This window comes from Geotrypetes seraphini, chromosome 3 (assembly GCF_902459505.1).
Source record: "Geotrypetes seraphini chromosome 3, aGeoSer1.1, whole genome shotgun sequence".
Taxonomy (NCBI): Eukaryota; Metazoa; Chordata; class Amphibia; order Gymnophiona; family Dermophiidae; genus Geotrypetes; species Geotrypetes seraphini.
Window position 1 is genome coordinate 64,635,956 of NC_047086.1, and position 15,913 is coordinate 64,651,868.

At 39.5% G+C, this 15,913-nt stretch overlaps 1 protein-coding gene across 2 annotated transcripts in view; it reads left to right on the forward strand.

Moving 5' to 3' along the window:
* The window catches only part of RAB23 (RAB23, member RAS oncogene family), a 50,989-nt gene that overhangs the window by 4,555 nt on the left and 30,521 nt on the right, over positions 1–15,913 (forward strand). For both annotated transcript variants that reach the window (XM_033936566.1, XM_033936565.1), the window contains exons 2-4: positions 8,855–9,093; positions 9,611–9,696; positions 14,849–15,005. In XM_033936566.1, the coding sequence (XP_033792457.1) occupies positions 8,939–9,093; positions 9,611–9,696; positions 14,849–15,005 (398 nt within the window). In that variant the 5' untranslated portion in view covers positions 8,855–8,938. The remainder of the gene's footprint in view (positions 1–8,854; positions 9,094–9,610; positions 9,697–14,848; positions 15,006–15,913) is intronic.

A 15,913-nucleotide genomic window follows, 5' to 3' on the forward strand; every position in this document is an offset into this window, starting at 1 on the left:
GATTATACTTATAAAAAAGAAGTTAATATGAGTGTACATTAAAGACATGGACAGGACAAACTTGAAAGTGATGATAAAGGGGAGGGAGGGATAAAGTTACATAATTAGGAGTGGAAGAAAAAAAAGAGAAGAAGGAAAAAAAATGAAGTTTGAAAGAAAATGGAGAGCGAGGATAAAACATTAGGGATAGGATCGCTTCATAGAAGCGCTTGGTTGTGTAGAAAAGAAATAGTTCAAGAGCAGTTGAAAGCATCTTGACATAAGAAAGTCTTTAAACCTATCTTAAATCTATCGAGTTGTTTTTCATGAAGGAATTGAAATGGTAAGGCATTCCATAATGTTGGGGCAACTACTGAAAAATTTGATTTCCTAGTATAGAAAAAATCCTTTATAGAGGGAATAGAAAGAAAGTTCTGGTCTGCTGATCTAAGCATCCGTATAGGGCGTTGTGGAATGAGAAGCCTATCAAGGTAGGAAGGTTGGTGGGAGAGTTTAGTTTTAAAGGTCAGCATGATGGTTTTATAAGTAACACGGTGTGTAGTGGGAAGCCAATGCGCTTCTTTCAGGAGAGGGGTGACGTGATCATATTTCCCTAATTTGTAGATGAGTTTTATTGCATGTTTTGGATTAACTGTAAACGTCGGATTTCTTTTTGGAGAATTCCGTTATATATAGAGTTGCAATAGTCAAGTTCTTTCCATTGGCCTATTAGGCACAGTATGGAAATGTTTCATTCTTTCCTTTATAAAAGGTTCTCTCCCAAAATAAGTCTAAGGAAACTCTAGTGGTGTTCCGCAAGGTTTCATCCTCTTGCCTGTTCTATTCACTTTGAAGCCTCATTAAGAACTTTGATGACATTCAGTTCCTGGTTAAGATTAAACACGCCATTGATGAGACAATCATCGAGTTACAATTCACCTGAAATCAATAGAACACTTGCTACATGACAATTTCATGAAGTTCAATGTTGCCAAAACCTGCGTCCTACTCCTATCTGATCATCCTTCTCCTGACATACCAAGGTCCCTTAGGATTGACAATTTCAGTATTGCAATAGTTGATAAAATGTGCAATCTTGGAGTGATTCTAGACTCCAGCCTCTCCATGAAATACCACATCTCCGGGGTAGTTTCCATGGTTTTCTGCAAACTAAATTGTCAGACATTTATGTGAGGTCCCATCCTTCTCTAAATTTTATTTAGCTGTTCAGGCCCTTGTGTTTCCCTGTTTTGTCTACTGTAACTGCCTTTTAGTTGGAATCTCAAAACGGCATTTGAGAGCCCTGCAAATTGCCCAAAACACCACTGCACATCATATCACCAAACAGTGAAACATGCCCATAAAATCCCGGCTCTAATCTCACTGCACTGGCTTCCAATAGAACAGAGAATCATCTTCAAGCTTCTGTGCCTGATTAGCATAAAGAAATTCTCCATAACTTAGCCCTCCCACGCCTTTTTCCACATTGTTACAATGTTATTAGCCTACCAGAACACTGTTCATCTGACGATCTTTTGGAAGTCCCATCTTCATGACTAGTTTGACTAGAAACCTACAGATGTTCTCTTTCCAGTATTGTTGGACCCAAACTCTAGAACGCTCTGCCTACACCTCTTCATACAATAACCAGCTTTGGATCTTTTAAAAAGGAGCTCAAAACCATTCTGTTCTTGCATGCCTATGGTGTCTGCTAACCATCTTGGACCACTTTTTTTTTTCTACTGTAATTTTCACTGGCTGTCTATTTGTCTACTGTCACAGGTTAAACACAAGCAAACCGCTTAGAACCTAACGGATGTAGCGGTATATAAGAAATAAGAAAAAATAAATTACATTGATACCATTGGCCTGATATAATTTAACAACTCATATTTATTTGTTGCAACACAACAAGCTTGCTACCAGGGCCGGCTCAACCTATGAACCAGGTGAGTCCCTGGCCCAGGGTGCCAAAATCCTGAATCCCAAGCCAGCATTTCTCCCTCTCTCTTCCCTTCCATCTGCAGGTGGGGAGGAAGAGATGCTGGATTGGGATTCCGGAATTTGGCACCCTTTATCACCAGCTTTAGTGGAGGAGACTTGAGATAGAGGGGAAGCTACTGCATCATGGGGGGTGAGATACCAATGTAAAAGTTAGCTCAGGGTGTCACAGTTCCTTGAGCTGGCCCTGCTTGCTACAATACTAATAACAACAATAATAATAATAGTAATGATGATGATGATGAAGAGCTATAGAAATAAAACTGAGGAAGTAAAGCAGTCAAAAATAGGCATTTTGGAGCATTCTCAGTACCACTGCTATAAAGGAGAGTTTGAATAATGTTTCACATGTAATGGAAAATACTAAGCTTACGTCATTAGAGGTGGCAACAAGCATTAATTTACAAGAAAAAGTTGGATTTTAGAGTGTTTTTCTTGTTGTGATGGAGTTTTATATCGGTGAAGTGCCTTCATTGTTTTTGAACAGATGTCATTGCTCATAGTCTGTTTAAGGCAGTTGTATAAATATAACACCCACAACCAAATGGGATCCTAATGCTTTCCAATTCTTGTATAAACAGCTTGAATAAGGTTACCATTTTATAATTGGGACTTTTGTTTTTCATGTTTAATCAAAAGGCACAGATTGAATACAGTAAAATCTAAAGTGCCTTGTAAAAATCTTCACACCCTTTGTACCCTTTCACAATTTGCTGTCTAAAAATACACTTCAAAAAGCATTAAAGTAAGGAGCTTGTTTTACTGATCTATTCAAAATAGTCTATACTTTCAATGTGAAAGAACCAATTGTAGAAATATTCAAGAGGTAAATAAGAATAAGAAATCAGTCTTCATACTCTGACTCAATTATGTGGCAAGGTACTTTTATGTGGCATTAACAGCCAACCCTTTTTTTTTTAAGATAAACATCTACCAACTTTGTATAGAGGAATAATGCAGTTATTGCCCAATTTTCATGGCAAGGACACCTCAAGTTGGCAGGGGAAACATCTGTGGATTTATTTATTAACTGCCTTTTCATGAAGAGTTTCACGCAAAGTGGTTTACAATATGTTTGAATAGTAATCTGCACTTACTACCCAAGATCATATATAAGAACTTAAGAATAGCCTTATTGGGTTAGACCAATAGTCCATCTATCCTGATATCCCGTCTTCACAGAGGCCAATCCAAGTCACAAGTGCGTGGGAAAAACCCAAATAGTAGCAGCATTCCATGCCATCGATCCAGAGCAAGCAGTGGCTTCCCCATGTCTCAACAGCAGTCTATGGACTTTTCCTCCAGGAACTTCTCCAAACCTTTTTTAAAACCAGCTACATTAACCAACCTCTGGCAACGCATTCTAGAGCTTAACTATTCTCTGAGTAAAAAAAAAATATTTCCTCCTATTGGTTTTAAAAATATTACTCTGTAACCTCGAGTGAACCCTAGTCTTTGTAAATCTTGATGCAGTAAAAAAAAAATCAGTCCACTTGTACCCATTCTACACCTCTCAGGATTTTGTAGATTTCAATCATATCTCTCCCCTCAGCTGTCTCTGTTCCAAGCTGAAGAGCCCTAACCTCTTTACTCGTACAAAAGGGGTTCCATCCCCTTTATCATCTTGGTCACTCCTCTTTGAACCTTTTCTAGTGCCGCTATATCTTTTTTGAGATAACGAGACCAGAACTGAACACTATACTCAAGGTGAGGTTGCACCATTGAGCAATACATAAGAACATAAGAATTGCCACTGCTGGGTTAGACCAGTGGTCCATCGTGCCCAGCAGTCCGCTCATGCGGTGGCCCTTAGGTCAAAGACAGAGGCATTATAATATTCCTTTTCTAATAATTCCTAGCATCTTGTTTGCTTTTTTGGCCACTGCCACACATTGCCCGATTGAGCAGGAAAAGTGAATCAAATCGAAAAATTAATTCAGTGGTCTAAATCATATCCTAAATTTTTTTTCCCCTGAATCGAGCAGCACTAATGCAAAGTTATTAGGACGCTTATCTTAAACAACTCGTGGCTGTTCCCAAAGGAACTTCCAGCAAGTTTTTAGTGAAAGGATGTAAAGAGTTATACCCTCCTTTTAGGTTCTTCTTTTATTTTTTTCAATATTTTATTTGTTCTTTCAGTTGAAAGTATGTTTTATAGATCAGTGAAATAAACTTATTTTTATTGCATTTTGAATTGTAATTTTTAGACAGCAAAGTATTTAAATTAAAGCATATAAGAATGTAAAAAAAATTAGCAAAGCACTGCATTTTTGAAAGCTGAATTTTGTCTAAATATAATTTCTAAAGTGCAGGGTGTTCTGGTACTTACTTTGTGAATTAAGCTAGCTTCCTGATTGTGGTCTGAGGAAACCTGAAACCATGAAACTTCCTAAACTTCCTATACTATACCACACCACTCAAGTTTTATAGAGAGAAAAAACAAGCGTGCAGAGCTGGGAAAGACAGTTTGTGGGGCAGCTTTGCCAAAGAAGAAAAAAATGCTGGGGTTATAAAATCACAGGAGCCAGAGTAGAATTTTTAAGCATCATTATAACCTAGCCCTCCGGTAGCTGTTGAGCCATGTTCTAATGCAGTGGTCTCAAACTCGCGGTCCACCAGGCACTATTTTGAGGCCCTCGATATGTTTATTATAATCACAAAAGTAAAATAAAACAGTTTCTTAATCATATGTCTCTTTAGCTATAAATTACAATGGTATTATTAAGACTTAGCTAAAAGGAAAGATTTATAAACTATAAAGCGTTTTACCACATGTAAAATTGTCATTTCTTTAATAAGACATTAACTGTTTTTTCTGAGGCCTTCCAAGTACCTACAAATCCAAAATGTGGCCCTGCAAAGGGTTTGAGTTTGAGACCACTGTTCTAATGTATGCAACAAGAGGATTCTGCCTTGCAGAGATTTCTTCCTCCCCCCCCCCATTTGTTGAGTTTTTAATTTATCTTGTATAGAGAATAGATGCCCCCCTCCCTCATGATTCTCTCAGTTCTTTAATCATATGACAAGCACATAAACTCTCTGGTATTACCGTATAAGGCAATTATCCCACCTAACAGAAGAGTGAAGCAGGAGCTTACTATCATCGCTGTTGTGGAGAATTTACAGTATAATAAAAATAATAAATTTGAGTTTGAGTGCACCTGCTTGTTTAACACATTCAAATATAGAAATTGAGTTTTCAGAGTCGCAGTGTCATAACACATTATTCATTTATACTATCAAAAACCATTGCATGTGAAAATGCAAGTCTAATCCTTACCCTTTCCTACCTTTGGGTCTCCCGGAGCGACCAACCCAATTAGGTATGAAGCACATACTGTAAATTCTCTGGTGAATTCTGTATGTCATTGCTGACTCACTGGCAACTAGAGGATGAAAATAACTGTCATAGTTCCACATATTTTTGTTTCCATGCACCATTGGGTTTTATAATATTCATTGTTAGTTTTTCTGCTTTGGGCTGCTATTTTAAGGAGTGCAGTGATGGTTTATGTACATGGAAACGTGCAATTATGCATTTTACAAATACTGATAAGCCGTTCCTTATCATACTAGACTGGAGGACTATGATACTAAAAGCAGATGGAGGCAGACTTGAAGACAGTAACATCATCAGTGTAACAAGTGGCAGCCAGGAATATTCCCTATATTTCTCTGCCTGCCGTAGATGATGCAGGTTCATTGTGCAGCAGAATTTCTTTTAAACAGACATTCCTCCCTAGGGTACAATCCATAGCCTGCAACCTTTAAGGTTGAGCCTTGGCCTAGGCATTGCTTCTAGTGACTGGTCCACAGTCTGGTATGTTGTATAGGTGTCTTTCCCTCTAGGGCCCCAAACGTTAGCCTTCACTTTTGAGGCAAGCCAGTGGTGACCCTAAGGGACTTTGTCTGGTGGGGATGATGTAATTTTGTTCAGTCAGCTTTTCCTGCATGTTTCAAGTTTAAAAGGAAACAAAAAGAAAGAGCTCAGGTAGTTAGATAACACTTAATTAATACCAGACAGACCCAGATGCAGCAGGCTTGTGGAAGTGTGGCAGCAGGCTCCCATGGTTTACTTCAGAATCTTGTTGCCCTGGGGACTGCAGGGCTTTCTCATTCCAGTCTGGGGCCCCATATGCTAACCAATTGCTTTAGAAGGGCTCTAAAGGATTTTAAGGGTTTTACTCCAGACCATTTGGGTGAGGGAGAATTCAGCCTGGGTTTGCAGGCAGGCCAAGATGTTAGTGAGGGCTGTGATCATGAATGGAGATTAATTAACACTCCCCTTTTTCCCATTTCCTTCATGGAGAACATATGAGGTGCAAACCATGCAGAGACTGGTGATTCTTTCCTGGAAAATGCCTCCTTGAATGGAGGACAGCTATACCAAGGGGAGAGTGAAGACTCTCTAGTGATGATGCTCTTTCATAGGTAAGCCTAGAGAGAGGGATCCATTCTTGAAGATTTCTGCAAACCTTCCAGAGCTGGCTTGTCTCATAGTGACTTCTCCCATATTGTAATAGTGGATTGAAGTTGCTGGGTGGGATTCTTTGGGGCACTAAACTCATAGGCAGGCTTGATTCTTTTCCACAGGAGGATCTTGGCACTTCCCTAAGTTGGGTGTTCTAGTGATGGCTGTCATCAGAAAAATTACTATCAAAGTGGAGAGTGTCTCAGCCAACCAGTTTTTAATCCACATGAGTATTTCACCCTCGATTCCATGGCTTGCAATTTTTTGAAGTAGTCATTCATATGGGACCTTGTCGAATGCCTTCTGAAAGTCCAGATATATAGTGTCAACCGGGTCACCCTTGTCTATTTGCCTGTTTACTCCCTTGAAGAAGTGCAGCAAGTTCATCAAACAAGATCTTCCTTTGCTGAAGCCGTGCTGGTTGGTCCTCATCAGATTGTGTCCTTCAAGGTGATCATTGATCCAGTCCTTTATCAGTGCCTCTACCATCTTTCCCGGTACCGAGGTCAGACTCGCAGGTCTGTAGTTTCCCAGATCTCCCCTCGAATGTTTCTTGAAGATCGGCGTAACATTCGCCACTTTCCAGTCTTCCAAAATCCTTCCTGATTTGGTCGACAGATTGGCTATTAGTTGGAGCAGTGGTTGTATAACTACAAAAAAAAAAAAAAGGCAGTATACAAGTCCCAATCCCTTGTCAGTAAGCCCTCTGGACAGCCTGCACTGTACGGCAACTCCTCCAACCCCTTAACCATCTTAGTCGCTCTTCTCTGGACCCTTTCGAGTAGTACCATGTCCTTCTTCATGTATGGCGACCAGTGCTGGACGCAGTACTCCAGGTGAGGGCGCACCATGGCCCGGTACAACGGCATGATAACCTTCTCCGATCTGTTCGTGATCCCGTTCTTTATCATTCCTAGCATTCTGTTCGCCTTTTTCGCCGCCGCCACACATTGCATGGACGGCTTCATCGACTTGTCAAGTCTCTTTCCTGGGAGGTCTCTCCAAGTACCGCCCTGGACATCTTGTATTCATGCATGAGATTTTGTAACCTACATGCACCACTTTACACTTATCCACGTTGAGCCTCATCTGCCATGTTGATGCCCATTCCTTGAGCCTGATTATATCACGTTGCAGATCTTCGCAATCCCCCTGTGTCTTCACTACTCTGAATAACTTCGTATCGTCTGCAAATTTAATCACCTCGCTCATCGTACCAATGTCCAGATCATTTATAAAGATGTTGAAGAGCACAGGTCCAAGCACCGAGCCCTGTGGCACCCCACTGGTGACGTTCTTCCAGTCCGAGTATTGTCCATTTACCCCCACTCTCCGTTTCCTATGCTCCAGCCAGTTTTTAATCCACGTGAGTATTTCACCCTCAATTCCTTGGCTCGCAACTTTCCTAAGTAGTCGTTCTTGTGGAACCTTGTCAAATGCCTTCTGAAAATCCAGATATACAATGTCGACTGGGTCGCCCTTGTCTATCTGCCTGTTTACTCTCTCAAAGAAATGCAGCAAGTTCGTCAAACACGATCTGCCTTTGCTAAAACTGTGCTGACTGGTCCTCATCAGCCCGTGTCCATCAAGGTGATCAGTGATGCGGTCCTTGGCAACGGTGCCAAGTAACAGGCATTTGGAGTTGCAGATCTCCCATGAGAGCCATAGAAACATGTGTTGCTTCTGAGCAATAGTACCAAATAAAGGGATAAAATTGACTATTTCCTAATGAATTAAGGAGACTATAGCAATAGGTTTCCTCCTAAATTGGAAAGGTTCCAACATCTTATACCTCATTAAACTAGAACTTGTGTGACTTCTTAGTTGGACATTTGAACTGGCAATATTGCAAGATTTGATGCTCAGGCCAAAGGAGATGTTGTATTTGTTAGAACTGTGTTGCAAAGTGCCTTGTCTTCCTTCTACCCAATGGTATAAAGCTTTGGTTCACACTGTCAGTCTGAACTGGTCTAGCAGAATGATAAGGAAGGAGAAATTTGCTATTATCTGATCATTTCATTTCCTTTAGACCTGCTAGACCAGTCTAGTATCTTCCAGGAGAGTTGATGGAACCTTGGTAGGCCTTAGCTTAATTTTGCACTATCCTGTTCATTATATAAAGTTTTCACTGGTATTCTGCAATCTCTAAAGAGTTACTCTGTTGTTAATGTGTTCCACATGTACATAGGTTCCTTTAATTCCTTTGTTATTAGCATATTGGGAATATTCCTGGCTACATCATCTATTACACTGATGACATCATTGAAAATATCAAGTCTCTGTCTTCATCTGCTGATAGGGGTACATAATCAGTCATCCTGGATGGGTCTAGCAGTAAGAAAAGGAAATTATCACGTAAGGGTGAATTTCTCCTTATGCACCTCTCTTTGCTTTTCCCTTTAGTTACAGATTGAGGTGATAAATTCAAGATCCAGCAATCGGCAGGAGCTCTGAAGTTCTCTCATTTGGCAGTACTTGGCTGCAAGAATGTTGGAGGAGGATATGGAAGTGGCCATCAAGGTGGTGGTGGTTGGCAATGGTGCTGTGGGAAAGTCCAGTATGATTCAGCGATACTGCAAAGGGGTTTTCACCAAAGACTACAAGAAAACAATTGGAGTTGATTTCCTAGAAAGGCAAATTCAGTAAGTCCTATGAATTCTTGTACTGTAACTTTTTATTAATGTGATCCTTTTTGTATTCGGTAGTTGGAAAAAAGGTTGCAGCTTTTCTGGGAGTAGAGAGGATTAGTCCGTACACCATTTCTGTGTTTTGCTTGGATTCCAGTTAGGGGAGAGCATTGAGTGCCCAATGAATTTGTTAAAATTTTATCTCTGATTACATTTTCTGGTAGGACAATGATTGTAGCAATGATTGTGGATTGGTCTGGTAGAATTCAAAGGAAGGAAATTAACGAGAACAGTTTTTAAAGCCCTTTCTAATACCAAACAGTTAATTGAATGAATCATTATTTAGATGTTGTTCTTATCATTTCTGATGGTATGTGCAAATACAATAGAAAGTAAAACAAGGAAAAATTAAGGTAATCAAAAACATACAAAGTTATTCTAGATTTTTGTGAAGGGGTGCAACTCGTGCTTCTGTAACAGCAACATAAATGCTCTCTAACCAGTAATCTAACATGGCTGTTACTGATTTCAGACTTAATGATGAAGATGTCCGACTGATGCTGTGGGACACAGCAGGTCAGGAAGAATTTGACGCAATAACGAAGGCTTATTACAGAGGTAACTAGAAACATGATAATGTCATTTTAATTTATTTTTCATGAGCAGCTTAAAGCTAATGCAGTGGCATAAATTTCATTGAAAGAATCAAACATGAAAAATGATCTTCTGCATTTCCCATGACACTAGAGGAACTTCCAGATGAATTATCAAAAGTAATTTTCTTATATGAAAATGTTTTCTGTATAAAGACCATGCAGCATCATTTTCATTGCTTGTAAACTTTAGCATTTTTCACTTTTTTTTTTCATCTTAAGTTTATTAACTTCTTCTATATGTGTTTCAAACATTTCTCTGTGTGTGTTCTTTTTTTCAGATCTTCCATAGATATATTGTAAGGCTGATGTAATACACTGCTCATCTTTTTAGTTTCTATTAGGTGTTCATTAGATCTTATGTTGAGTAAATCACATTGTGGCCAAACCAAAGAAGTCGCTGCAGCCATTTTGACAGTAATGCTGACATGGTCAATAGTAACTGGGGGATCACTCCTGCCTTGATTTTACACCACTATATCACAAGGGATTGTAAGATAGTATAAAGGTGGGGGCCTAATATTTTCGTTTGTGTGTCTGTAATGTGATTGCAACAGTTATGATCTTGCATAGCAGATTATATAGTAAATAGAATGCTCCAAATAAATGCTTTTGATAGCCAAAATTTAGCAGGAATTTTAGTCTGTAAGCTCCTTAGGAATTAGCCTCCCTGTAGAGACATGGCATCAGATGTCACTCCAAATGTGGCACAAAGTTAGAATCTGGAGAAGATCTGCTCATGGTTACATAATAACAAACTTGCTCTAAACACTCAAAAATCTAGAGCTCTTGTTTGCCTGTAATGAAAGTGAAGAACTGATAGCACCACTCTACGGATGGGTCAGTTAGAGCGGGGGCTCTAGAGCAGACTTAGGGGGTGGGTCTGTTGAGTGGGCAGACTTGATGGGCTATGGCCCTTATCTGCCGTCATTTTTCTGTGTTTCTATGTTTCTACCTCAGAGATACCACAGTTCTAAAGGTCGATACCATCAAGTTACTTGGAATTATTCTTGATAATCAGCCATCAACAAATTGATTCCACTGTGAAAAAAACATTTTCACAAATTACAAATGATTAGATCAGTATCGTCATTACTGGAACCTTCATCCCTTAATATTCTGATTCATTTTTTCATCGCCTCTTATTTAGACTATTGTAATGCGTTATATCAACGAATAACCCAAAAGGAGTTACAAAGACTGCAGATTATACAAAACACTGCAGTCAAGCTCCTCTTTAATGCCAAAAAATATGATCATGTCATGCCTTTATTGTATAAGGCACACAGAGTGACTTTCCAAAATCTTGCTACTTATATTTAAAGTTAAACAAAATAACACTCCAGGATTTATATATCGATTACTCATTCCATATACTCCAACAAGAACACTCCTCCATTCCAGCCAACAAAATCTTTTAGCTATTCTATCTTCAAGGCATATAACGTATGATACTACGCGAAAGACCATTTTTTCAGTAACGGCTCCCACTTTTTGGAATGCTCTCCCAGCATACCTCATCACAAATCTTCATTAACTAAATTTAAATCCAATCTCAAAACCTTTTTATTTAATGATTTCTATGATATGATATATTACATTAGTGATTTCTATTCTGCCATTACCTTGCTGTTCAAGGCAGATTACATAAGGAGTTACCTGGACATTTCCCATGGTATTATGGAGTGGAGCAGGTTTCTATTGGGGATTGAGATGATTCTTGCTGTGTTAGTTTGTCTTTAAGGATTTCTTGAAAAGCCGGGTTTTTATTTCTTTTCTGAAGGTTTTGTAGTCTGGGGTCGTGATCAGTAAATTGGAGAATTGGTAGTCTAGTTTTGCTGCTTGAGTGGCCAGGAGGCCATCGTACATTTTTTTTTTTTGTTTGATGTTTCTGATTGGAGGGTGCGTGAATGGAACGTGGGTTCTCCTATGTCTGGTTGTGGTTGTTTGGATTAGTCGGTTGTTCAAGTAGGCTGGGCAGTCTCCGTTTATGGTTTTAAATAGTAGACAGTAGAATTTGAATAATATTCTTGCTTGTATTGGGAGCCAGTGTGAATCGAGGTAAGCCGCTGTGATGTGGGCGTGTTTCCTCAGTGAGTAGATAAGTCTCAGAGCTGTGTTTTGTACTGTTTGTAGTTGTTTTATCGTGGTTACGGGGCAGGGGAGATAGAGGATGTTGCAGTAGTCTAGAAGACCCAGGACTAGAGACTGGACCACGAGCTGGAATTGTTTTCTGTCGAAGAATTTTCAAACTTGCCTTAGGTTTCTCATGACTGCAAATGATTTCTGTATTGTTTTGTTGATTTGTGGCTGCATAGTACAGCCTCTGGCTATCAGCATTCCCAGAAGTTTTAGAGTGGGTTGAATGGGGTATGTGATTGAGTTTATTACTAGGTTTGTTATGGTTGGGGTTTTGTTATTTTCGAGGAGGATGAATTTTGTTTTGTCAGGATTCAGTTTCAGTTTGTGCTCTTTCATCCATGTTGCTACTGTTTCTAATGTTCTGTGTAATGTGTCTGTCATGAACGGCGCTGGTTGATCAAGAGGAAGGAGAATAGTGATGTTGTCTGCATAGCTATAGGAGGTTAGGCCTAATTTGTCTTTATATGCCCTTACCCTCTTCCCTTTTGTGACATTCCTTTTCTTTCTTTCCTGTCAAAATATTGTAGTTCCTCCCCTGCTCCCGATACTGTCTTATCCTAATGTATATTATGTATTATGTCTAATTCGTTACCCTGCTTTTTATATAACTTCTCTTTTTCCCCAAATTATTGTACATCACTGAGATTTATAATGAGCGGTTTATCAAAACCTAAATAAACCTAAAACTATGGCTTTTAATTTCGGTTTTCATTAGCTGAGATTCGTGTGTACAGAGGCTATTTTGCTTAGAAGTAAAATATGGTCTTTCATTATTTACGTTGTTATATATATTTTGGCTTGGATACTATTTAGGTGATTCTAAAGAATTTCCAGGCTCTGTTGAGTTTAATAATCAGTACCTGCAGTTAGACATCTCAGTTACATTCGATACAGTGGGCCACTCTCTCCTGCCTTTTAGACTGAATGAACTAGGTAAGTAAGGTAATGAAATGGTTTGTGGAATTCCTAACAAACAGAACATATGAATTAAGGAAGGGCAACAAGAAGTCTCAGGCCTGGAAAGGTTTCTGTGGCATACCACTGGACTCGCTGCTATCTCTGTCCCTATTCAATATATACCTCCAAGCACTAGGAGGAAAATTCTCACATCCACAAGTTCACATTTTCTCCTACATAGATATCTTTTTACTATGCCCTATTAAAGATACCTTTTGAAGCCTTCACCCAGTATAAAGGAAGGGTAGTTGAAGACCTCAGTATATGGACAAATAGGAACTTTCTCAAACTCAAAAAAACTGAAAACAAAGTTCCTCTAGTTCAGAAACTATTAACTCCTTGCCTTATCCAGAATTGGTGCTAGTAACCGGAGAAAAACTCAAAATCGAGAAAGCATTAAAGGTGTTAGATGTAGTTGTATACTTAGATCTTACCTTTGCTGACCAGATCAATGCTCTGGTTAGGAAATTTTTCTTCAGTGTGAGGCAATTGAAAGTGATCTTATCCCTTACTTAGACTACTGTAATTCCTTGTACTGTGGTGTCACCGACAAAGAATGTGAGAGATTGCAACTATTCCAAAATATGGCAACCAGTCTAATCTTCCAGTGAAGCAAATTTGAGAGAGTCACCTTGCTCTTAAGAGAACTACACTGGTAGCCCATAAGGAAAAGGATTCAATACAAAATTGCATACCTGGTCCATAAGGCCATTTATGGGGATAATTTTAAAGCCCTAGTCTCAGACATCATTGTTACAAACTCTTTTCTCAACTTTAAACTGTCCTTCCCTTCACCTCTGCGCTTACTCTAAAAGAAATTACATGAATCAACCTTCGCATTCCAAGGGCCCAAAGTTTTGAATGGTCTACCTCAGCACCTGAGTCAACTGGACAAGTATTATAACTTTAGGAAAATGCTAAAGACTCATTTCTTCCCTGATCCAATAGCTTACCCTTACTCTATATCTCACTATTCATGATCACTGATTAGAAATCTTATTGTAAACAGTACTGAATCCTTAACAAAACTTGTGGTATGGAAGCGAATGTATGTTATGGAATGGTATAATGCAGGGGTGTCCAACCTGCGATCCAAGGGCTGCATGTTGCCCCGGATGTTTACCATCTTGCTGGCTCCCTCCTCTGTCTTGCTGCAGGGTTTGCGCATTGAAAAATTTTTTTCGGTCAATGCGGCCTAGGGAAGCCAAAAGGTTGGACACCCCTGATAATGCGTTTTAATCAAACTTGTGACATGCAGAAGCTAGATTCTATGAGAGAGGAACTTTAGGTGGGCAAGTTTATGTAAAGGTCACAGGACGGTGCAGCAGTCAATAAAAGTAAAGTAAAGAAAAAATTGGCATATCTTTCTTCTTCGTTGGTTAAAGATATTTGTTCCATTGATTTCTTAGTCATTCCTTCAGTTTCAGAAGTATTTGTTGTACCCTGTAGGGCTAACTTTTTATGAGAGGTGTTGGATGCACATGAAAGGGCTTCATAAAATTATCCCAGGGGTTATGAACTTAACAATGAAAAGAATGGACAAACTTTTACATGACCAATATGTAAGCATTTTCAGAGATGGGGTCTGGCAATCACAGCTTATGCATATTTATAAAGTATGCTTATTCACGTTCCATATACCAACAAAGTTATAAGAACTGGTTATTTTTATATTTGCCTTAATAGTTTGTAATGTTCTTTATTTTGATCACCAATAAAAAAATTATTGAAAATATGCTTGTATGCACTTACTTTATGCTTGCTTCTGAGCAGGTCTAAAAGTCCATGGCTTTGCTCCTAGTGTTAAATAGAAACATATATAGATGCTTATGTGTCGTGATAAAATAGGCTGGACATAAGCATCTACTTAACTGTTTCAACTTGGTGAACTGTTTAAAACAAAAAAATCCTCTGTGTCATTGAATAGGAAAGAAACGTTTAAAATTATGGTTTTGCCGATGTAGAGGTAGTATTTGTACTTACCTACACTGGAGAAGTAATGCTGTGTTTGTTTATAGGGGCACAAGCTTGTGTACTTGTATTCTCTACCATTGACAGAGAGTCTTTTGATGCAATCCCCAGCTGGAAAGAGAAGGTGGTGGCTGAAGTTGGAGACATCCCCACAGTTCTTGTACAAAATAAAATTGACCTCCTGGATGAATCAGTTCTTAAGAAGTAAGGAGTTATTTCAGTTATTACCTTTGGATGTGTGCTGCGGCTGTTCAGACTCATAAACAAATACAATTTATAAAATGACAGCTGGAAACTTTTATTCCCCATATTCCTAATTAGTTTTGAGGAGTCTCACTCTACCTGTAACTCCTTATCCTCTTCTCCTACTTTCTTCTCTCTTTCACTGCCCCTTTTCATAAACAGAAGTATGTAGGCAGTGAGGAGAGATGATGCATTTAGTCAAAACCGAATCTGCAGCTGTGACTGAAGCTGAAACAGAAACTGGCTGCTAAGGCCTAGCTCCCGAACAGGAACAACCCTTACTTCTCCACCCCACCAAACTGAATGGGCTCCCCTAGGCCTACTGTATAACCACTGGTGGTCTAGTGACTAGTTGGGGCAGGAGTGACCCCAGTTGCTCTTGCCCATGCTGTCTCCCCTGTTAAAATGGAGTCATGGCAGCTATTTTAACAACAGAGATAGCATGGGCAAGAGATCACTCCTACACCAACTAGCCACTAGACCACCAGTGCTTGTGTGGTAGGCCCAGGAGGGGAGGAATAGCACAACTTAACTATTTCATTAGTCACAATTTTAAAAATGAATCACGGCTCATAAAATTAATTGTTTTGCAGAGTCCCCACAAAGTATCCACCCCTCTTTCCCTACCATCCTCTGATTCATAGTCCAGCAACTTTCCTTCCTCACCCTGCCTGCAGTTCAATAACTTTCCCTTTCTCGACCCCCCACCGCCTCCAGGTGCCCTAGGTCTTCATGGTCCCTGGCTGCAGCAGCAATATTTATTCGCTGTCTGCTTCAGAACTTTGCCTCTGACCATCCCACCCTTGTGGAAACAGGAAGTTACAGCAGAAGGGTCAGGACAGGTCGGCACAGCCTCTCAAAGCATTTTC